The following is a 26,436-nucleotide window of genomic DNA, read 5'->3' as shown; positions in this document are numbered from 1 at the left end:
CCTATGCAACATCGGGTACGGATAAAGGTAAGTAGCATATAAATAAATTTATTTGAGTGGTTTAAAAAAAAAAACATTTTGCTAAAAGGTCTATTGAACAATCTAGTAACAAGGCATTGTGTTGTACATAGTCAGATAAATATTTCATTGTGAGTACTTTTTGATTGGAAAAAAATCCGAAATGAGAAAATTACCAAAAAAGTGGTAGGAATAAATCAGATTTTACAAGCACATATATATATACTGGAATGGTCATATCAAATTAATTATGTATTAGTTCTAATTATCATCGATATATCAATTTGAAAAATTACAATGGAAAGTTGATGGTATTGTATTTACTATTGTACTAAGCACGGAGGAGGCAGCCGATATTGTTTTTAATAAATTGAGAATCTGTAGTTTTTTTTTACAGGAGACTGGGTTAAAACATTTAAGCTATATCTGCTATATTCATAGAAAAACATACAATACATTTCATTTAGACTGTAACTACCAATCATATAAATGAAATCTCAAAATGTAAAGGAATGTGACTGCAAGAGTTATATTTTTAAAGAATAATTCGTATCATTTAATAAGACTTCACATACCTCCTCTGTATTGTCGGGTAATATATCCAAAATTAAGCATGGTTTTTGGATTAAATTCAACTTTTATTTACATATATATGATAATATGTGACGCGTTTCGTCTTATTAAGACATTATCAAACACTGAGTCTTCAATCCAATAACCATATTTAATTTTACCCAACAATTACCCAACAATTCAATATGGAATTCTACTAACTGTCTGCAGTTACAATAAGTACCTCCTCTGTAGTTAGAACAGCAGGTGTCCGAAATAGCTAGAAGTCAAATTGTATTTCTTAAGGTGGGGACTGACCGGATCATTTCGTCATAACGTAACGTCGTAACGTCCCTTGCGGCAAGCGCTCCGACTATGGATGGAGCACTCGGCTCGCTGTACTGACTATACGAATGCTCGCATCGTAATGTGTTAAAAAATGTTATGATATATTTATTCCAGAGATCAAAACACAAATTAAGGAAAATAAACTCATACATACTATATGTTATATACAGACTATTCCTACCCCTATTCATCAGGACCCTGGATAGAATGATGACCCACAAGTGTGAGTAATCATTCTATATTACTTACATCATACAAATGTACACATATGTTATGAGTTATGAGACAAGAGTATACTGGTACGTCAATTGGGTAAATCTTTCAGTGTAATCTTAGCTGCATTATCAAATGCTAATTAAATTGCCTCATGTTTTTTATCTCATATAATTTTAAAATTGTCAAAAACTTATGTGAAAAGCCACTTAAAAAGAATCACAATTTGACAGCATTAAAAAAATAAAATAAATTGGTTGGAAATTTAGTAAAAAGGGTTTTCAAATTTCCCGAGTCTTAAAGGCACAATTTAACATTGTTTATAAAGGATCCCTATAGCGACCATGTCCAGAACGTATCCCCTGTGATCACATCCCCTGAATTTTACATGTATAGAAGATGCAGCATAATCCAAATATTATTTGATAATTGTACAGGATGAATTAGAGCGGATGTCATTCTACCCCTGTTGGCCATGTTTGGTCATTAGATTAACATAGTATATTTATATTATCCACTGACACTTCGTGATGGAATTGCATTTTTAATTTATTATTAGATTAAAACCAATATTTTTAGCTTTTCCACTTTTTTATTTGACCAGCGACCGGGTTTCGTCGTTACCGACATCATCGACCAGTCTGATGATGTCGGTAACGACGAAACCCGGTCGCTAGTCAAATAAAAAAGTGGAAAAGCTAAAAATATTGGTTTTAATCTAATAATAGTATATTTGTTTTAAACACATACATATTTAGTTGAATTCTAAAAATCATTAACCATTTGACCAAATTTTAAGACTCAACACATATTATTACTATAAAAATTATTCAATGTTATCATAGAAAAATCTGATGAGTTGGATTAGAATCACAATAGCCGTATCTTAGCAGATATAAGATCAAGAGTAGATAAAATTAACATAACTTCTGAATTTCTATTTGTAAAGACAAAGACATTTTGAATTTGTTGATACTGTGGATCTCGGAACAACACCAAATGTATTTAACTGTTACAGTTCTAAGAATCGAGTTTTTCTTTGAAATCTTACTAAAAAATTGAGAAGGGTTGAAATTTTTACTCCGTTTTTAAGCGTTTGACCTTGGAGCCTGTGTCACAGCGTATGTGATTATTGCATTTTATATAATTAATTGTATTGATAAATTTACAAATAAAAACATTTTCATGAACAACTAAAAAAACTTTTATATGGAAAAAATTATTAAGACAAAATGGTCAAAACGTGGATTTGACTATATTATCATTAATATGGATTCCAATACTGGTAATAATACTTTTACCATGGAGTAAAAGAAGTATTACCATATTTTTTCGGGTTTATTGACACAGATGTCAATAGTATGAAGTTACTCTGTCAAGAAGAATTGAGATTTAAATGAAACTGTGTCCTTCACAAACTTTGTGTCAAATCCGTTGCTGGTATTATCAAAAATGTCAGACTGTGTGCCTGGGTAAAAAAAATATAAGTTTGGAAAATATTTTCCGAATTTTTTTAAAATTGATATTTGTAATATGATATATAAACATGCTAAACTGACACATATTAAGTATTTTTTGGGGCAAAAGTAGTGTTACCAGTAAGAAAACAATTTAATGCACTTGAAGCAATACATTTTGTTTCACACCCCTAGTTTACATTTCACTCTTGTAAACTTAAATGGCTTTTTGTCATTTACCAAATATGTAGAAGTGAAATTAAATTTGCCTACACTTGAGTTATGTTTGTACGATTGTAATTCCAGCCCTTGTAAATACAAAATATATTGTTAACAATATAATAGATTTTCTATATTAGTTGTAAATCATTTAACCGGATCACCGTATTTCAATTCAGTTATGACATTTACTCCATATACAGTGCAATTATATATATAATTAACATTTAAGATTTGAAAAAGACGATATTTTTAATATAACATGTTATCAATCCTAAACAAATATTTTTTACTGTGCATCTCTTTCACTTTTGAACACAAGGGCTTAAATTACTTCGGCAATCAATTACGAGGGATCGAGACACAGATATACATATTTTGCTTGATTGAACTGGCCGCTAAGATCAACATAGATCAATTTTATCGTGAAAGAATATTTTTTCGGGATTATTGACACAGACGTCAATACTATGAAGTTACTCTGTCAAGAAGAATTGAGGTTTAAATGATACTGTGTCCTTCACAAACGTTGTGCCAAATCCGTTGCTGGTATTAACAAAAATGTCAGACTGTGTGCCTGGGTAAAAAATTAATTAGAGTTTGGAAAATATTTTCCGAAATTTTTTTAAAAATTGATATTTGCAATATGATATCGCTCACTCCTTTCAAGAACGTCATAAATCAAAAAACATGATTTTTCAGGAGAATGTTTTTAAAGTTTAAAAATATAATGCAATGTATTAAAAATAAATATCAAGCCACTTTTTAAACTTTTTACTGTGCAACAGATCTTTTGAGGTAAAATCTGATGGTTTTTTCTCCATTTGAAAAATATTTAGTTTATTTAAAAAAATAATTAAACAATACCTTTTCTTCAAAATGCAAAAACAAGACTTTCTGCCCTGTAGCGGGTAAATATTAAGTTAAAAATATGCCGCTTTTGCTGGGATATAGTACATTTTCTGGGCATTTCGAAAACATGCACAACTGAAAATTGTAATTTTTTTATTTATGACATTCTTAAAAGGAGTGAGCGATATATAAACATGCAAAACTGACACATAAAAGTATTTTTTTTACAAAGAAGTTTGTTTATATTTTTTAATTCTATGTGTAATTGAATAATTTTCATTTTGCTTTTATTGAAATAGGTTGGTCGGAAGCAAATCAATTTTACGAAACGACTAGAGCTAGTTGCTGGTAACGCAGAGAGGTTACAATATGTACAAAGCTTAAGAGTAAATTAAAAATCATCTTTTGGAAGGCACTTTGACAGGCTCGTTATCGGCAGACTGAGTTTGGGTTAGTGGCAACACGCTCGGATGATTGAAGAAATACATTGTCATGTGTTTTATACTCCCGAAGGTGTTGCCTTTGGTCCCCAGGCACATGTTATATTGAGCTAAATCTAAGTTTTTATCACAGCCGACAGAATGAAACATATGCACCAAATCCACATCCACAGTCCTAAATATAGAGAGATTTGATTGAACAAACTTATCGTATAAATGTACATCTTCTAAACCCCAACCTTTAATATCCGTGTTGAAACCGCCCACGGCAGTAAAATCACACTTGTAAACACTGGCTATACCGAACCCAAACTGTCTGAAGTAACCGTGATCGTCCGTTCGGTATTCCCGGTTGACAAAACTTCTCGACGAACTCTCGCTTTCTCTCGTAGCGTCCGTTCCACTATCGTCTTTCACTTTATTAACAGTCTTAACGGTGTTGTAGTCTTCGCCGCTCACCACTTGAGGATCATACTGACTAAACACTATAGGAAAGTATACTTGGTATTTCTTCATCGTGTTCAATCTAATTCTTTGGAGAGATTCGGTTGTGAAGAGTATATCTACGTCTACGAAGAAGAGAAGATCTTCGCTGTCGCAAACTTCGACTCCTTTTTCTAAAGCTACCGCCCTAGAAAACTGCGAATTCGGTATTTTGATAGCCTGAATTTTACTCGATGGATATTTGTTCTGAAATAATCCGATCAACGCTACTGTTTTATTAAAATCTTCCGGTGCGTTTGAATCCTGGTACAGGGGAATGAACAACGAAGTCTTCCTGTCTCTAGTTAAGCACACCTCCTCGTAGTTCTTCATAAATCTTACAAAGGTATCGAATCTACCGGACAACGGGACTATAAAATTGATTTGTTTAATAGATTCGTCATCTGTCATGCGATTCTTGAATACGAAAGGAAAATTTTGAGTGATTTTGTTGATTCCTGTTTCGAAGGCTTCTCTTATTGGCACATTGAGTTTTTTGAAATTCAGGAAAGGTATGACTTGTGTGCTGACGGCAAACTGCCCACTGGGATACATGTCGTCTGTGTCATAATCAATTTCTTTTTTATCTTCTACGGAAAGTTGTGTCAACGGAGGTTCTCCCAATGGGACTTCTCGAATATCGATGCCTGAAAAGATAAGCAAAGTAAAAATTAATTTAATTATAAATCTATTAATTGTTTCCATCTATTTTTTGATATTTCATCAAAGATGAAGAAGAATATGGAAGTCTGGGCATTTATTTATTTTTTCTGGGCAAAAATTAGGGCGCATCTTATAGTCTGATCTGGGGAAACTTTGTGAAAATAAATGGGGGATTCAAATCAAATTAATCAGGGATCTTCACGAAAAGCTAATATTAGTTAGTGTAGTAGCGTATGTGATTAGGTATGTTTTCATAAAGCATTTTTATAATTTTTAATTTATTCTTTGATTGTTGTAAATCAAGAAAATTTCAGGGTGCATCTTATCATCTTGAACATATGGTTTGTAGGAATTAAAAAATAACAGCATAGTATAGCAATTTAGTGATTTTCAAAACTTTTTTACAGATATACTGCAAACTGGGATACTGCAACCTGGAAAGACTTGTGTTGGAAACATGTGAACGAGTTATTCACATTATTTGCGGAAAACGAATATGGGCGTCTTTTTATGAACTGTTAGTAGAGAGCGGGAGGTGCTCATAAGCGTTCTATTTGCTTACTTTTCGTTGAGTGCGAGAGATGCCAAAAAACATTGTGTAAATCAGAATTGGGTTTGCAGTTACTTGTGATTAGTATTCTGAGGATCAGGTGGCAGACTGTCTGTGTGAGTAAAATTAGGAACAGGTTGATGAAAAAACCGCCTAACAATAGTGTGTTGAATGGAGTAACCCAATAAGATCTAATATCGGATACATGACTACAGAAACACTCCAGAGACCACAGGACTGTATAATGTGGGAAAATATACATCCAAGTATACGGAAACACTCTAGAACATAGGTGCCCAACATTTTCAGAAGCCGGGCCAAATTTTAGAAATGCGATTTCTTACCGGGCGGCAAAAAAAGTTTATTTTATTATTCAAAGCAAACAAGATTATAACTTATTTTTTTATATTTATTAGGTACTTTTCAAACTTATTTGCATGCTTAGCCTCGTAATGCCGTTTAACGCTATACTTTTCCAAGATAGAAACAGAATCATTGAATATCAGGCATATTGGCTTTGTTTTTAAATTCCACAAAAAAATAGTTTATAGTCCATCTGTCTTAAAAACTTCTCAGTTCTTCTGTAACTCTTCTCTTCTTTAGTCTAACATCTTTACTACTTGACGCCATTATGGGTCTTGAAATTGTCAAGATAGTGAAATAATCCCTTATATGGGATATGATACGAATTACGCACGGTTGAATGTTCTCTTGGCAAAGGAAAAATATGTGATTTGCTCCGCGGGCCGCAAGTAGACACTCGGCGGGTTGCGGGTTGGTCACTCTTGCTTTAGAAGCTGTCATCCTTAGCCACGAGGAACAGGATGAAGAAGAAAACTAGTTACCTGTAAAACTTTGTTGCAAGTAGGCGTGTCTTCTCACTGGTACAGTCATCTTACGTCCGCGGTACTTCTTGTAGACGAGAAGGATGTCCAGGATATAGTCCACTCCGTGTATGGGGTCAAGCCTCTGATAGCCATAAAGGATCTCACGGAACTCAATGACGCGACCGCGTTGCTTAGAAAACGCATTTATATTCTCCATTAACTGAAATATAAAAAATAACATAAAATGTACTGTGCTTGATTAAATCTTTGAAAATGCATTGAGTCCAAGAAACTGCCAGAAGGTAAATAAGAATTATATGAATGTTGGTATAGCAAAACCACCAATATTTAAAGTTTTCTCTCGGGCAATAATCTATCCTTCTATATATGAAATTTATTTGACCCCCAGGGAATTGAACCCGGGACCTCCAAAACGGTAGCCGAGCGTGCTGACCATTACACTACGGAGGCGGATTTTATCACTAATATTTATTCAATATACTGGTACCTGAAGCGGAGGCCTGATCACCTTTCCTTCATGAGTTAACGATCAAGATAATACTGCGTTTATATGATACAGTGCCCTATGCACCATTGGGGTGCCGATAAGGGGTTTGAAGTTGAAGAAGTGAATATAAAATTATATGCTAACCAGGAATATACAAAATTTGCTCTCTATTTAAATTCATACAAATGAGGACTTACACATTTCTGGTTGAGGTACAAATAATGGAATTCATGAATTATTCAAAAAAATATATAGAAATTAGCATTATTTTTTTTTTTTAAATTGTATATTCTTGAGAAATTTCATTGCACATATAAGTAACAAATGTTTTTTTTGAAAACTCAGTATATTGTTTATTCGTTAGAATACTCATTTTTAATTTGTTAAAATCAATAATTTAAACTAAAAATTATTAAATTCTCGAAAATCACCTATCAGAAATAAAGGTTCGAATCCTAGTTACATTTCTGATCATATTATACTTATCTGTGATAAGTATGTAGGAAACATGTGCAAAAGGAATTTCTGACGCGAGTGAATCACAGGTAATAAGTCAATATTATTATGAGTTACCTCTCTTATGATGTCATCTAATCCTTCCCTCATAGAAATCTCCATTCGTCTCTTCGGGTTGGCGTTGGATGGTGAAGATATTGCTTTCGAAATAAAATCCCACCAAATCACATTCTTCAACTCGGTCGGGCGATATCGGTTAAGGTTTGGCGTCACCCCTACAATTTAAAACATGAACAATAGTTTCATTAATTGATTTGGTATTCACTTTCTAGTAATATCTATCCACTTTTAATTTAAATTTAACTTGGTTATTATTTTTTTTTCTTAAAATCTATTTCGATGCATGTTTCAATACATTCCATATCATTTTCAAACACGGTATGTGAAGCTAAGTCTAAATTTTAGTATAATTTATATTTGAAGCACTAACTTTGTGATTTTCCATTTTATAATTAAAATGTAACTTTGTTTTAAAATCACTATCATAATTTATAGTGATTTTAAAACAAAGTAACAATTTATTTATCTAAATTTTAGATTTTTGTGATCTATTAAATGGAAAACGAACTCTGAAAATTTGTTACTAATTAAACATAATTCAGGAAACATGAAGACTCTTGTTTTAAATTTTCTACAAGTCAAACTTTCATATTCCCCGTTTAATTTATATATACCACTGTTTTCTAACATATTTTTAAAATTATTTTGTGATTTATGAAATTATTTAAATTATTTTTAGTGTAAAAGGCTGGTTTTATACTATCAGGGAATTTGTTATTTATTTTATGTGATGTTGTATTTATGTAAAAAAAGAAAAAATAAATATTATTAAACATTAGATTGCTTGCATTCATTACATAATTCTATGATCAAACACCTGTATTTCCCCAATGTCTGAATTCCTTCAGTTGGCTGAATTTTACTTGCACAATCCAACCACCCAGTTTGACCCTTTCAAGTAATCTACAACCATCAAGTATATTGCCTTAGATGTGCCTCAACGCCTGGGTACTGAGTAATTACATTTATTTATGTGGAATTTCCACAAGGTCAATTTGTTAAGACATTTGCTACAATAATAATTCCCCGCTTTCAAATTGCAGATACATTTATAACATATGTGGAGATATAGAACACCACAGAGACTTTGACTAACGGGTAACTTTTACCTTAAACAGTTACATCGATATTGAAGTCTATTCGTTATTTTAAATATAAATTCCTCAATGCATTTAAAAACCACATAAAGAAGTACGATAGTGCAAGAACTTTGTATGTGTATATTTAAATCTACAGCATTGCATACACTGCAAGTATCAAAATAAAATAGTAATGCAAGAGTAATAAGAAGTAATGTACATTTGAGTGATTGCTTATGTAAAATATTCAATAACCAAAACAAAGCTTGATAAAATAGATCTGATTGCTGTCCCATGTGGACAATAATAACTCAAGGTGAATAAAATCAATAAAGGAATCTATTATTTATTAGTAAGAAAGAAAAAAGCAATATTTGTTGAAGTGTACGAAAAAATGTTGGGTGTACTGTATATGGGCAGAAAAGCAGTGCCTACCCTGGATTAATCGCGTTCCATATAAAAATACGACCAGTGCCTACTAAACCTTGTCCTTACCCAACCGCAAGTTATAAAAATTAAAAATATTAATTAACATATAAAATATCTAAAATAACATAGAGAGATCATGGCATACAATCATTAAATTATGTGTAAATTGCTAGTATCTCTGCAAAATATTTCAATTCATACAAGAGCCAAAATGCTCGCAACTGCTGTTTTACGCAGTGTATCGTAAATCAATGTTTTAAAGAAAAATATTAATATTTTTCGCTTTATCTGTAGTAAAGATTGCAGAGGCGGGGTCAACCTATTTATGTATTAATTTTAAATCAAACACAAATTTTTTGAGTCTACTAAGTTGTATTTTACTAACAAAAACACATAAAAAAATTATATTGTGACAATTGTTTCGCCTTGTTAGGGCATTATAAAACGAATGTCCGCAATTGTCACAATATAATTTTTTATGTGTTTTTATTAATAAAATACAACTTAGTAGACTCAAAAAATCTGTGTTTGATTTAAAATTAATACATAAATTAAAATGGAGTTCTACAAATTAAACGCCAAATCAATAAATAAATCAACCTATTTACATACATATCCCGGGTTGGATTTGTGTCCCGAATTTAGTAGTAGTCTAGTCAGGCCTGTAGATAGGACGTATTCCATCACGGAGGAGGAATCGCAGTGTTGTTTGGTTAGTCTCCACCGTAGGCCCAGTTTATTGTACAGGTGACTGTTTTCCCACTCTAGCAGCTTGTTCTTACTAACCCTTATAGTGCTGAGCTTATTTTCACATATTTTGCATAAATTGCTAATTGCTTTTCATCATCACTACTTGACAAATTTGACATTTTGTAGGTAGAAATAAAAAACTTTTACTTAAAAAAAATACAAAAAATCAATGTTAAATTCAGAGCAAAATAATTTGAAATGATTATTTATAAATATTATTAATAATAATAATAATAAATTTGGATAACTTATATAGCGCCATTTTCGTAAAAAAATACCTCAAGGGCGCTTCACGGTGAATTCATTGGGGAAAATATTATGGTGGAAATGATTTAGCAAACAAATCTCACTCTCACTATTTCTAACCATTGGTGGAAGAGCATTCCACGCCGTCGGTCCTGCAATAGCAAAGGCACGCTCGCCAAATTTAGTGCGTTGGTTGCGAGCTGGTAAGATAACTTTGCCCATTGCAGATGTTGTAGCCGATCGAAGCGTGAGATGTCTATCAACCAATTCATCTGGAATACACAGCTCCTTAAGATACTCTGGAGCCATATTGTGTATTGATTTATACATGAGTAGGCAGAGTTTATACTCAACCCTTTCGGGAAAGCGTAACCAGTGGAGTTTGTGAAGTAGTGGGGTGATGTGACTGAATTTAGAAATTCCAAAAATTAGTCTCGCTGCTGCGTTTAACACTGATTGCAGTCGAGTCATTTTATTGTTTGGTAGACCCGTGTATATACCGTTACAATTAACTTATTAAAAACGTTATACATGCTAAGACACTTTCGTACAGGTCGATACCTAAATCAAATTGCGCAATAGTCGGTATTCCGACGCTCTGCCTTTTATACGCATTAATAGAGTCGATCTATCGACGGTTCGCACTCTATCGTGGTGGCACAGAGTTCTTATTAAAAACTCTGTGCCACCACTGGGTGCAGGTAAGGGTTAAAAAAAGAATAAGTTATCATGAAACGATGCAAGACTAATGCCAACTCTAAGAGTAGTCTTATTCCTTCCTTTTTTTAACTCCTTGCAAATTACCAACACGTGAAGGATTGATTTTGCAAGGCAGTGGGTGAAGGGGACAACATACCTAAAATATTAGTGTCACCGAGGTAATTAGCGTGGCCCTGGGAGTACGTGAAGAGAGGTACGTCCTGGGCGAGGAAGAAGGAAGGAAGTTCGGCGGGATCCATCTTCAGCTCCCGAGCAGCGCTGAACAAGTCTCTGTGAAGAGCGATGGCCGACACTTTCAGATCTTGGATTTTCAGATTCTGGAATAATTAAAACAATTCTTCAATAAATGTTAACGATTTAGAATAAACCTGATTATGGTGATAAATATAAGGAGTCCACCTCCATAGTGTTATGGTCAGCACGCTCGGCTACCATACTGGAGATCCCGGGTTCGATTCCTAGGGGAGGGGTTAAATAAATATAAGTGATTTTTTCACTCTAATATTTCTTCAATATTACCCTGGACTGGTACCAGAAGCGGAGGGCTGATCACCTTTTCTCCATGTGTTAACTATCGAAATAACACTGCGTTTATATGATGCAGTGCCCTATTCACCATCGGGTGCGGATGAGGGTTGAAGGTGATAAATATTTACCAAATTCTTCTCAACTTCATACAATAATAATAATATATACATTTGGTCGATTGATGCTTAAGGATGGGAAGGGTATTTTTACCATCTGCGGTGGCCTCATTTCAATGTCACAAAATAAGGAATTATTTAATGTTTTAATATGAATATTATTTACCAATCTCTTTGTTAAGGTCTAAACTGTACGTAAACAATTATTGAATCCCATGCTAAATGTGTTAAAATAAAACTTTATTACAATAATTCTATATTATTATATTATACACCAAAACTCCGCTTAACACCACCGCTATTTACGCTGTTTTGCTATAACGCTGTTTTAAAGGAACCTTTTACTCGGGGATTGCTTATATTTATTCAGTCGCGTGTACTGCGTGTCCACTCATAATCAGTTTATACCATTTCGGTTGTGTGTAAGGTAAGTTCATTTATGAACCACAATACTGTTTTGTCGTTTGAAAGCATAAGTTTTTGCCTTATAAATAAACGCATTATAAAATTGCGATAATTGAACACTGCGTACAAAAATGGCAGACGTTCGTGCAAGGAAGTGTGTCATTTTGCAGTACCATTGTCATTTATGTATGTGAAAAATGGACAAGCTTAGCGCTGATTCATTTAGCGTCCCATTTTGCTAACACGGATTACTGTATACGGTAATACCATATCTGGTTGTGTCAAAAGTCTATGTAATGAGAGTGCATGAATATAGATGAACCTAGGAATGTGTGTCAGGACAGATAAGTATAGCATTCTATCCTCTCTGCTTCTGCAGAGAAGCGATATGGCATGATAGAAGTAGTATAGTTTACTAGCTACGCTAAAGATAGAGAGGAAAGACTGGATTGAGATTCTGCAGAGTTTTAACAGTCAGTAAATTATAGTCATATCGCTCACTCCTTTCAAGAATGTCATTAATCAAAAATCGTCACTTTTCAGTTAAGCATATTTTCTGGAATGCCCAGAAAATGTACTATATCCCAGCAAAAGCGGCATATTTTGAACTTAATATTTACCCGCTACAGGGCAGAAAGTATTGTTTTCGCATTTTAAAGAAAAGGTATTGCTTAATTTTCTTTTAAATAAACTAGTTATTTTTCAAATGGAGAAAAAACCTTAAGGTTTAACCTAAAAAGATCTGTTGCACAGTAAAAAGTTCAATAAGTGGCTTGATATTATTTTAAACTTTAAAAACGTTCTCCTGAAAAATCAAGTTTTTTTATTTATGACGTTCTTGGAAGGAGTGAGCGATATGTGCTATATTCAGAATGATTTTCTTTTTCATAAAAAATATTGCGCATTGGTTTATCCAGTGTACATAATGTTGTCGAGTGATTTTCACAAATATTTAATGTTTATAACTCATTCATTTGCTATGAAATTGAAAAGTATTGCAAACAATTATGTTACATAAAAATATTATTGAAATGAGAGTGTTGCTGATAATAAAATAATATTTATAATTACTCATTATCATGGATTGGCTCCAAAAGGTCGTTGATGTCAAATGATTATTATTTTGAATGAAATCAAAATTAAGTATTGCCATTGTAATAATGGGTTGTAGTCATTGATTATATTAAGAGGACAACAATAAATAGATAACCATTTATATATTTTTTTCAATTAATTTTTTACTGCTGACAGTATACTGCTTGTAATCAGTCAATACAGTTGGAGACCATGACCACCGAAGAATACAGCCATTAGCCATCTGTTGTCACATCTAAATATGATATAACTAACTAACTAACCATCACGCCGCTTCCCCGCCGGGGTAGGCAGAGAGAATCGAACGCCACACCACTCTGTCTTTGCAAACATTCTTTGCCTCTTCTACATTCATGCATCTCCTCATACATACCCGACGATTATTACGACTCCTGACCCGGCCGCTTTTAAGTATTTGACATACCTGATTGTGCCAAGTTTTCCTCGGTCGTCCTCTGCTTCTTTTTCCAACTACATTCGCCTCATAAATTTGTTTAACCGTTCTTTCTTCACTCATACGCTCCACATGTCCAAACCATCTCAACACACCATTCTTAATTTTATCGACAATGCTTATCTCAGCCTTACATTCTTTCCTTATTTCATCATTCGAACATCTATCAAACATCGTTTTGCCACACATTCGTCTGAGGGATCGCATTTCGACTGCATTCAGTCTGCTTTCATCCTTCTTTTGCCAACTCCATGCTTCGCTTCCATACATAAGGGTTGGAACCAGAACTCCATTGTGTACTGCCAGTTTAGCTTCCGCTGATAGATTTTTATTTGCTAAAACTGATTTTAGTGCACCATTCACTCTGTTCCCAGCATTGATATATTATTTCATTAATTGATTTGCCAGTCAGTTGTAGTAATATGTGACATTTTACATTTGACTTGGTTTTAATATAATCAACACCATTATTGTGGTATTTGATACTACTAGATTTAATAAGTTATTTACTGATATTTCTTGGTGGAACTGCATTTTATATGATAAAACAACAACTATGTATACAGTTTCATTCCACTTTTATTCTTAAGTAAAATATAAAATGACAAATTATTATTAATCTGGATTATCTCCAATTATAGAAGTTGTTATCTATGTTGAGATAATAACTAATTATCATATTATTTTTTGACATCTCATCAAAAATTAAGAAGAATATGGAAGTCTGGGTATTTACGGGACTGACGACCGTCATAGACTGGTTTGAGTCATCACTTTACACACGTGTAACATTCACCAATTCTACCCATTATTTCAACCACACTTCTCACATTCTTTGAAGTTCTATATGTATGAACCAATTTCAAAACATTGTTCTTGAATCACTAGAACTTCACTAGAAACATCTATTGGTGAGATGAGAAGAAGGTTTTTATTGAGCAGAAACTCTTATATTAGTATGTGAGATCCAAATCCTGGATTATAATCACACACATGAGAAACGCCAGAAAATATCATTTTCATTTTTATTATTTTAGCTTATAATTTGACCAGTTAATTTATTTACATCATTTTGAGTGTGTCCAAATACTTGTTCACAAATCTAGATTATCTCTATAGGAGTTATTTTCATATTATTGTTTGCGTATAATTTGATTGTTAATATTTCATATTATTACAAAAAAAATAAAATGAAAATAACTCCTATAATTAGAGAAAATCCATATTTGTGAACAAGTATTTGAACACACTCAAAATATTGTAAACAAATTATCATTGTTCATAGTTATGATTTTTCTCATTGCCTTTCATTTGACAAATTACTTGATTCACGAATAATGAAAATAGTAACCTTAAGATAGGAGTGAATCCTGTACATATGTCGGTGGTCCTTTATGGGGTGCATGGTGATGGCTTGGTGAACTTCCCTCCTCTTCAGGACTCCCGTGAAGGCCTGGTTACCGCTAGAGTTGTGATACAAGATAGACTGCATCTGGAAAAAAATTACAATATTTTATTGACCGTCAAGTACATTTAATTTCGTGTTTTGAATATTGAAAGCATTAACTTTGTGGATCATATTGGTATATTATTTCGAGAAATAAAAATACTTTGTGTTTTGATCCACTCACATTTTTATTAACCAACTAGTTTCGGCAACAACCTGTTGCCCTCTTCAGGGTTTATAAATTAAACCCTGAAGAGTTATAAAAATGTGAGTGGATCAAAACACAAAGTCTTTTTATTTTTCGAAATGATACATTTAATTTCAACTACTCCTACTTCTACGACGAAAAACTGGTGCAAAGGGCACCACATCATCAGATCGACACGGTTTAGGGAGATCACTAATTATATGAAGGCATATATACGTAATCAGTAAATCAGCTCTAAAATATTTAAAATATTTCGAAATAAATATATAAGTATATATTAATGTTCACAGACATAGTCGAATACTTAACAAATCAAATAAAAATAGTTTCATTTTAAATAAACACCTGTAAGACGTATGAATTAAAAGAACATATCAAATTTACAAATACAAAATGAAGAAGAAAAACATGTTTGATAATTTTATGTGTAATTAATTTCTTATAATGGTTGGTTAAAATGTAAAATCAGTGTAAAATCCTTATTGTAAAAGTATGTAAAATCAGTTTTAAAATCCTTATTGTAAAAGTGTGTAAAATCAGTGTATTATCCTTATTGAAAAATCCTTATTAGTCTTTTCTAAAATTTAAACATTCTGGATTTACGATTGTTGACCCCGTACTTGCAGGTATTCGGCTGTCCAAACTTAAAACACAGTAAGGGACATTTTTTTTGTAGTACGGTTTTTTGCATGTTTGGACTAAGTATAATCTACTAATCTAAAAATGTCCCTTACTGTGTTTTAAGTTTGGACAGCCGTATTGCGAGAAGCAATATCACCAATCAGTTGACGGTCGATTTCTATTTATAATATTTATTGATAGTATCAAGCCAATTAATACCGATTATTGATAGTATCTTTGTTAAGCGCCTTTGACGTAGTATTTTACGAAAATGGCGATATTGAAATTGACCAATTTTTTATTATTATTACAATAATAATGGGAACACATTTTACAAAAATTATTTATAGTATCAATAATCTTTCAGTTAATTTATTTTGTATATTAAAAACATTGATAACTTTGTAGTATGGTTATATAACACTCTTGTCACAATAATTAAAGAAAACACTTCGTTTTTTACCACTTGAGTTTTATTATAGACTACATGTTTCAGAAGTTAAACTTCCATCATTCAGGTCTGTATAATAACAGTTATTATACAGACCTGAATGATGGAAGTTTAACTTCTGAAACATGTAGTCTATAATAAAACTCAAGTGGTAAAAAACGAAGTGTTTTCTTTAATTATTGTAACATGTCTTACCACAAAGTTAATGCCGAAACAATAAATAAAATAACACTCTTGTCATTGATCGTTTACTTTGTGTATACGACTTTTATAAACAGTTATCCCTAATTCACTTATAATTGTCATTTATTTGAGAATAAAAATATTGATTGGGATTACAACGTGTATTTTTGTGATATATTTTTTTATCTTTATTACAAACCTTGAGGTGAAGTGTGCAAGCCTTCAAGGTTCATACGATACAAAAATTGTGTGAAATAAAAATCGATGTCGAATGAGATTCGACATTGGTCTGGCAAGGGTTTTAACATTTGGCAGTTTTTCTTTCTTTCTACCTGTCAATAGATACATCGCTCACTCCTTAACGTCATAAATCAAAAATCGTCAATTTTGAGTTGTGCATGTTTTCGTAATGCCCAGAAAATGTACTATATCCCAGCAAAAGCGGCATATTTTTACTTAATATTTACCCGCTACAGGGCAGAAAGTGTTATTTTTGCATTTTGAAGAAAAGGTATTGTTTAATTATTTTTTTAAATATACTAAATATTTTTCAAATGGAGAAAAAATATTCAGGTTTTACCTTCAAAGATCTATTGCAAAGTAAAAAGTTAAATAAGTGGCTTGATATTTATTTTTAATCCATTGTATTTTATGTTTGAACTTTAAAAACGTTCTCCTGAAAAATCAAGTTTTTTGATTTATGACGTTCTTGAAAGGAGTGAGCGACATGCGTAAATCCGTAACCAAATTTTCTAGAAGTACCCCGTAGCAGGCAGTGAAAGGGATTAGTATTTAGTTCAATTAGTCAGCTAGATCCGACTCCGACCCGACGCTGGCCGGTACACAGACGTCCACAACCCAGACCAGCACAGCAGACAGACACGGAACAGTGCAAAGACATTTACAAAGAATGGTCAGTCATCGCATTTCCACTCAACCATTTTTTCCACTCAATCATTATTCAAGATTATTTAAGACAATAAAATAAAATTGCACATGGTTTCTGAATTTACTACCGAAAATTACGATTCAAATAGATTAGTGTGGGTTGTGTGTAGTATAGACGGCCCGTCTAATATTTTTTTATGGACATATCAATAATATAATAAAATAATAAAACCCTTATCCGCACCCGAATGGTGCATAGGGCACTGTGTCATATAAACGCAGTGTTATCTTGATCGTTTTTACACATGAAGGAAAGGTGATCAGCCCTCCGCTTCAGGTACCAGTCCATGGTAATATTGAATAAATATTACAGTGAAAAAATCACTTTTATTTATTTTACCCCCCTTGGGAATCGAACCCGGGACCTCCAGAACGGTAGCCGAGCGTGCTGACCATTACACTACGGAGGCGGACAATGGACATATCAATAGAAGGTCAAACTTTTAACAGGATCATTTTGAATTTCAAGCACAGATTTTCAAGAGTAGATTTTATAAGCACCGAAAACATATAAACAAAACCCACTCGACAATAAAAGCAGTCGGGACATTGAATTAAATTCAACCGAGATTATTTTTTGTCCGCGTGTCACTCGGCTAAAGAGGATGCATCTGTCACTTACTATTATAATATAATTCTGATTAAATATCACACTACAGTATGAACGACGGCACGTGTGGATTTGACGTGTCGCCACGTGGGTAAATGCGACATTAGGCGCCGTGGCGCAGTTGCGTAGGGTTGGAGAAAATTGCGTCGCGGGTTCAATACCCAATAAGAACAGTGTTGACTATTGTCAATTTGAAAAATCTTCTCTATGATGTTTTCAACAATATATTATGAAAGTAAATAAGTATTTGTCAGCGCGCTCGGCTACCGTTCTGGAGGTCACGGGTTCGATTCCCAGAGGGGGGTCTAATAAATATAGGTGATTTTTTCATTCTAATATTTATTCAATACTACCCTGGACTGGTACCTGAAGCGGAGGGCTGATCACCTTTCCTTCGTGTTTTAACGATCCAGATAACACTGCGTTTATATGATGCAGTGCCCTATGCACCATTGGGTGCGGATAAGGGTTTTATTATTATTATTTATTAAATAAGTGTAGGAAAATTTAAATAAACTTTGAAACTAATTAATTACTGAACTGATAACAGAGGCTCAGATACATTTATGTATGTAGATATAATAGTACCTTTGTAAAAATTAAATTTTAAAGGCAATAAACAAAACAAGTTTTAAAATCAAATAACTTTTAAAATGCTGAATGAGACATTGAAAATACGAAATAAATTTTAATAGCGGATGAAGAAAAGATCTAAAGCTAGGAATTCAATAAAAGATAAAAGGATGCGTCCCCCTAGATATGTATACACAAAAATAGATCCAAATGGAGAAGGCAGAAGAGAATCGAAGATCGAGAAATGTTAAAAATAGTGCAATGAAGATGTGGAAATGAACATAACTCCTGTAATTGGAGATAATCCAGATTTTGTGAACAAGCTTTGGACACACTCAAAATGTTGTAAAATATACAACATTTTGAGTGTGTCCAAATACTTGTTCACAAAATCTGGATTATCTCCAATTACAGGAGTTATTTTCATATTATTTTTTAACATCTCATCAAAGATGAAGAAGAATATGGAAGTCTGGGCATTTACGGGGCTTACGACCGTCATAGGCTGGTTTAAGTGATCACTTCACACACGTGTAACATTCACCAATTCTACCCATTATTGACAACCACACTACTCAAATTCTTGGAAGTTCTATATATATGAACCAAAAAAAAAAAAAAAAAAAAGTAAAAAGCTTCTTTACATCTCACCAATAGATGTCTCTAGTGAAGTTTTAGTGATTCATGAACAAGGTTTCTAAATTGGTTCATATATATAGAACTTCCAAGAATTTGAGTAGTGTGGTTGTCAATAATGGGTAGAATTGGTGAATGTTACACGTGTGTAAAGTGATCACTTAAACCAGCCTATGACGGTCGTAAGCCCCGTAAATGCCCAGACTTCCATATTCTTCTTCATCTTTGATGAGATGTCAAAAAATAATTTGTAAAATATATATATTAAAGATGTCTCAAATTCAATTTTTTATAGCAAACCCTTACCCGTTTACTCCCTTCCTCACACACAAACTCCCACTCTATTTTATTTATTTTTTTATCTCTTAATGTAATGTTTTAATAGTTATTATAACATAAATGTAGAATTGTTTAATTGGCTTTATTTTTATTAATGTAACTATTTTTGTTAATGTAATGTTATGTTTATTATTGTTAGTGTAACTATTTTTTATTATATCCTTTTTTAAATGTAAAGCTGTACAATTCACGAACATTTAAAATTAAAAAAATAAAATAAAATGTCGGAAATGTATGACCAGAGAATGATAAAAATAAATTTATGTGGAATGGAGCGCCAGTAGAAACGAGCGAGTATTACCAAGAAATAGTTAAAACGACCATATAAATTAAATTCACAACATTTTGAGTGTGTCCAAATACTTTCTTAGTCTTCGAACAAGGAAAACTCGGCATGATCAAGTATTTCAAATACTTAAAAGTGACAAGGTCAAGTGTCGTAATAATCAGCGGGTATGTATGAGGAGACGCATGAATGGGTAAGAGACGAAGATTGGTTGCAAAGACAGAGTGGTGTGGCATTCTATTCTCTGTGCCTACCACTTTGGAAAAGCGGCGTGATGGTTAGTTAAGCTTAGTTATTTTTTTGTTTTAATTTCACAATGCTTATGGATATACAATATTTTAGCGTCTGTCAAGAAGCATGCTATCCGACATGAGTAATGTCTAATTTTGTGCGCGTGTAATAAATAAACAGCGGGTATGTATGAGGAGGTGCATGAATGTGGAAGAGGCGAAGGTTGTTTGCAAAGACAGTTAGGTGTGGCGTTCTATTCTTTCTGCGGGGAAGCGGCTTGATGGTTAGTTAGTTTATATTTTAGGCATAATTTCAGCTCAAAACAAAATACGGTGTAAAAATCCTTTTTTTGACACCTTTCCTTGATGATGAATTAACATGTCATAATGTATGTGCTATAAGCGTGTTTACATTATTCAGAATGTATACGAGCGCTCATATTCGTATGGGTGAAGGACCATCGATCTGTCAGCACTGTGAATGTCAACAGAATTTTTTTATTATTAGCGTACGCAAATATCACGCGTTAATATTAAATTTTATGACGAGATGCGAGCGCGCATAAATTGCTGGTAATGACTCCTCGCGTGATGTACTCGTATGGTAGTTACTGGTCTCTGGTCATTTGTAGGAACGTCATATTGGATATAGCATGTATCATATCGCTCACTCCTTTCAACAACGTCATATTTAAAAATCGTCAATTTTCAGTTGTGCATGTTTTCGGAATGCCCAGAAAATGTATTATATCCCAGCAAGAGAGGCATATTTTTAACTATATATATTTACCCGCTACAGGGCAGAAAGTGTTGTTTTTGCATTTTGAAGAAAAGGTATTGTTTTTTTTTTTTTTAAATATACTAAATATTTTTCAAATGGAGAAAAAACTTTCAGGTTTTACCTAAAAAGATCAGTTGCATACTAAAAAGTTCAATAAGTGGCTTGATATTTATTTTTAATACATTTTATTACGTTCTTAAATATTAAAAACGATCTCCTGAAAAATCAAGTTTTTTGAAATATGTCGTTGCCGAAAGGAAGAGCGATATGTGTAGGTCCTCACTAAAACGTTACATTTCCATTATAAATTATTTTAAGTAATCAGGAATTCTAGTTTGTAAAATTGTTACGTTTTGATCCGATTTCATGATTTCATATTGGTTTAACACAGACTTTAATTAAGATTTCGATAGAATACAGTAAACAGAACAGCTTTACATTTAAATGATTTTTTGTGCAATTTTGAAAATGTAACTTACTGGTAAAGACATATGAGAACATAAAATAAAGCCAGAATATATAGAATATTATAATAGAATTAGCTCCAGAATATTATTACAAAAAATATCCGGCGACATCTTATGTTGAGACCCACTGACTTGCAAAGGATATAAAAAGAGTCTAAATGAGTCTATTGTGAAAACGAGTGTTTTTACCTAGTAATTTCACTCATGAATTACATGAAATAATAGTAACTTTAAACATAAAGAGTAAATCCACCTTTTAATAGGTATAAACATAAAATTGAAGCCTAAGTAGGGCCCTGATAAGTGGTATTGGAGAAGCCGTAGCTAGAATTCGAGTCACTTGGTAGTTAGGTAATTCGAAAATTGTATTGTTAAAGAACATTTTCTGGTAAATTGTAATTTAGTATTGTTATTGAGAAATCTAATAAAAAAATACAGGATTTTAACCTACTTTTTTAATAAAAACCCAAAGGTTATAGCACCTCTACGAAAGCTCGTGTGAAAAAGGTCAACACACAAAGTACGCTCCTTACCGGGTCGGCAATTCTCCCTTAGGGCATAATTAAAGGTATATTGATTCTGGGAAGCAGTAACAGTGGACGTTCTCCAGCTCTAACGAGACACACATTTGGTATTGATATTGATATTTCTAAAGAAACAAAAATAAAGGGACTTATCATTCGCAAAGAGTAAAAAGGTGAAACCAATTGAATAATGAAAATGCCTTTAACTCTTGCGGTAAATGCGGATATCAGATACTTACTTATGTATGAAATGAATCCTCATTTATCATAGCTCCAAAATAATTAATTCCATAAGGAATAATAATAATAATAAAACACTTATCCGCATAAAAATAATAATAAAACAATGGTGCATAGGGCACTGCGTCATATAAACGCAGTGTTATCTTGATCGTTTACACATGAAGGAAAGGTGATCGGCCCTCCGCTTCAGGTACCAGTCCAGGGTAATATTGAATAAATATTATCCTGGACTGATACCTGAAGATTTCCCTTTCACTATTCTTCTTCAAACCCTAATCCGCACCGCAATGGTACATAGGGCACTACATCATATAAACGCAGTGTTATCTTGATCGTTAACACATGAAGGAAAGGCGATCAGCCCTCCGCTTCAGATACAAATATTACAGTGAAAAAATCACTCATATTTATTTTACCCCCGGTGGGAATCGAACCCGGGTCCTCCAGAACGGTAGCCGTTAGGAATACATATTTATATTTTATTTTTTGTTTCGGCATTTTGTGGTAATGACATTGTACAAGAAAAACACTTGCTTTTTACCACTTGAGTTTATTTTACTATAACGACTAGTTTCTGAAGCAATGCTTCCATCTTCAGGTCCAAATATGAACTAATATATACCATATATATTCAGTTTATAATAAAATAAACTCAAGTATTAAAAACACAAGTGTTACTACATATTACAAGATTTAATATTTTGCTGAAATTATTCATTAAAAAAAACAGATCTTAGTAGTTTCTTCTTTTAATTTATAACTCATATGAATAGTATACACTTATTAAGGTTTTTATTTTTATTTTTATTTTTTTTTTCGTTTTCTGTTGAAATCAAATATTTGCACTTTCAATCTATTTTTATATGTATTGTATTCTTTCCAGTAGCTTTTACTTTAACCTAAAATAAAATGTATACCCACACACAGGCCATGCCTTTGTGGAATATTTTGTATAAATATAATGGAATATTTTTGTACTTGTAATTATAAAATGGAAAAAAATGTATTGTAAAATGCAACGAAAAAATAATAATAAAGAAAAAAAAATATTATAACATAATTTATTTCATAACTAAGATAACCACATTCCAAAATTAAAAATCTAATAATACTCCTCAAAAAAATATAGACTTTCCTACATAATGATGTTAAATTATGCAGTCAAGTTTCACCCTATTAGGAAACCATACAAAACTAAAAATAGAAAAGAAGCTACCCTACTTAGATATTGTATTTTAAGAGCAGTGACCATCATTTTTCAACTTGTACGCTTTCTCGGAAATATTTCTGTAGTTAGTTATTTTTCCCCTATTGATCAATTAATTACAAAAACTAACTAATTAACCACCACGTCGCTTCAGCAGAGAGAATAGTACGCCACACCAATCCGTCTTTGCAAACAATCTTCGCCTCTTCCACATTCATGAATCTCCTCATACATTCCCGCCGATTATTCCGACTCTCGACCTGACCACGCCTAAGTATTTGAAATACTTGATCATGACAAGTATTTCTCAGTCTTCTTTTGCTCCTATTTCTGACTACATTCGCATCATAAATTTATTTTACCCTTATTTCTTCCATATCAACTTACAGACTGCTGAGATGAGCAGCTCATCCCAGCCTTGCACTCTTTCTTTATATCACTTTTAGAACATCTACCATATACATTTTTTTGCGGCACATTCGTCTGAGAGATTTCGCATTTCGACTGCATTCAGTCTGCTTTCATCCTTTTGACAACTCTATGCTTTACTTTCATACATTAGGGTTGGAACCAGGACTCCATTGTGTACTAGTATTTTAGCTTTCGGTGAAAGGTATTTATCACCATTATTTAATTAAAAATCATAATTTTTGTTAAGGCCGAGTTTTAAATTACAATGCGTTCGCGTTAACTGCGCTGAGAACTAGACGTGTCTTCACGCTGAATTTTTTTTAGAAAATTTATTGAAAAATTATTTTTAATGTATTTTTTTTACTCCTTAAACTTTCAATTACTGTTTTCTTGTCAAAACTATATATTTATTTAACAGAAAAACTTTTTTTCAATACAAATAACGGTATTATTTTTTAACATCTCACTAACTGGGCATTTACGGGGCTGACGACCGTCATAGGCTGGTTTAAGTGATCACTTTACACACGTGTAACATTCACCAATTCTACCCATTATTGACAACCACACTACTCAAATTCTCGGAAGTTCAATATATATGAACCAATTTAGAAACCTTGTTCTTGAATCACTAGAACTTCACTAGAGACATCTATTGGTGAGATGTAAAGAAGCTTTTTACTAAGCAAAAACTTTTATATTAGTATGTGAGGTCCGAATCCTGGATTATAATCACATACATGAGAAACGCCAGAAAATACCATTTTCATTTTTATTAATTGGAGATAATCCAGATTTTGTGAACAAGTATTTGGACACACTCAAAATGTTGTTAGAATTGATGGATCTACAAGTTTGTTTTCTTCGTCGTTTGATCTTCTAACAGTAGTTTGTCATCTCGCGGAGACTTTTTTCTTGCTTTAAGACGTGAACTCAAATTAAAAAGATAAATGTGCGACAGAATATAGGTCAAACTGGATTACTATCGGCCTTCACCTTGCGTAGTAGGAAGAATAATGAAACAAAAATAAAGGAATGGGAGAGTAGCCAACGTGACGCCAAATGCCTGCCAAAATTTCAATGCATTCTTTAAAAAGTGAAAGTAGAACTCCTACATATTCTTCGTAGATATAAACCGACTACTACCGAAGTAACACCAATTTAATTATCGCCTATGCAACTTTCTGCAATACTCAAAATGTTCTGAAAATGTTCAAAAACAAGATGCAACTTCTGAATATCAGGGCTTGTCACTTAATTCCAAGATAAACCCACAACCCCACCGTTTCACAAAATCAGAACTCGTAATCAATGGGAAAATAAATTTACGACATTTCGGCCTTAAGATTTTTACGAAGAAAATTCGGTAATTTGAGTCATTCATTGTGGATATGAATCTCATTAATTACAAATAGAGTGATTTTATACATAGTTTTTATTGTATCTCAACAAAGAAGACACTGTCGTGCGATGCGAAATGTGGAAGTCTAGATATTTACAGGGCTTTCACCTTGTCATCGGGTGGTTTACACGATCACTTTATACACTTAAAAACTGTAAGAAAAATTGTCGTCATCTATTGACGTCGCTCCCGCCTTTCGAATCAGCAAACATATAAGTTTTTTTTAAATTACCTAACGACTCTGAAATCTAGCTGCGGCTTATGCAACACCGCTTATCATGACCCTACTCAGGCTTCAACTTTTTGAGTTTCATAGTCTATGCCTACTCGTGAGTGGATTTACTCTTTATGTTTAAAATTACTATAATTTCATGTAATTCATGAGTGAAAATTCTAGGCAAAAACACTCGCTTAAACATATTAGTTTGTGAAAGTCTCTTAAGAGCCTTAAGGGGCGATATTTCTTTCATAAGTTAAAATGTAAGACAGCCCCACAATTTCATTAATTGATTCGGCAGTCACTTTGTGGTAATATTTAACCATTTTAAATTTAAATTTAACTTCGTAAATGCCACTCTTTCTTAAAATCTATTGTGACTCGTGTTTCGATGCATCTTGAATCATTTTCAAACGATATGGTGTTTTAAAATGACGAAGAATGGATCGAAACACGCGACATCGTGATATTTACCAAATTTTAATTAAAAACAACTCCACAAGACACCATGACGCATTGTTATGTTTCTCAACATTCATGCATTATTCAAGCATGATTTAAAAATTAAATACATACTTAAAAGAAAACGATCAAGGTGAATATCGATGTTCGTGCGCAGATTGTTTAATGTTATTTTTATTTTGTATTTACACTTGCCAGGTTTTCTGTGAAAATTTCAGATACTTCGAGACTATTTTTAAATATGTGTAGGATACTAAAATTCTGATATTGTGCAGTTCATAGCAATCTTTGGAAACCAATCAATAGAGGAGAGTTGCCTTCAAATAATTTATTTCGATACGGAATGCAATTTCTCAGTTTATAACTAACCGGGTAATTATAAAAGATGTATCAAATAGACGATGGAAGGGAATGTGGAAGTCTTAAATGTCCCGTAAATGGTTAAAGAGGTCCATGTAACCATTCCTGATTCGTCTGTGTGAAACATCCACAGCCTAATAAATCTTGACAAAATCTCTCTAGAGATAGACTCAGTATTTATGTGAATTAAAAGTGCTATTATAAACTACAAATATTTTATTTTAACAAAAAAAAAATAAAAAGTATAAATTTTACGATTAATAGAAGAAACTACTTAAATCTGTTTTTTTTTTTTAATTAAA

General features: G+C 32.7%; 1 protein-coding gene across 1 annotated transcript in view; it reads right to left on the bottom strand.

The window, feature by feature from the left end:
- Window positions 1–3,877: 3,877 nt before the first annotated feature.
- The window catches only part of Chsy (Chondroitin sulfate synthase), a 61,871-nt gene continuing 39,312 nt past the window's right edge, over window positions 3,878–26,436 (bottom strand). The window contains exons 2-6 of the mRNA XM_088262947.1: window positions 14,880–15,020; window positions 11,067–11,247; window positions 7,704–7,861; window positions 6,641–6,842; window positions 3,878–5,229 (exon numbers count right to left, since the gene is read on the bottom strand). Coding sequence (XP_088119073.1) covers window positions 4,058–5,229; window positions 6,641–6,842; window positions 7,704–7,861; window positions 11,067–11,247; window positions 14,880–15,020 — 1,854 coding nt within the window. The 3' untranslated portion in view covers window positions 3,878–4,057. The remainder of the gene's footprint in view (window positions 5,230–6,640; window positions 6,843–7,703; window positions 7,862–11,066; window positions 11,248–14,879; window positions 15,021–26,436) is intronic.

The sequence above is a fragment of the Brachycentrus maculatus genome, unplaced genomic scaffold (genome assembly GCF_059751285.1).
Source record: "Brachycentrus maculatus isolate JH-2025_06_01 unplaced genomic scaffold, ASM5975128v1 h1tg000194l, whole genome shotgun sequence".
NCBI lineage: Eukaryota > Metazoa > Arthropoda > Insecta > Trichoptera > Brachycentridae > Brachycentrus > Brachycentrus maculatus.
The sequence above is the reverse complement of the archived record's forward strand: the minus strand, read 5'-3'. Positions and strand labels throughout refer to the sequence as shown.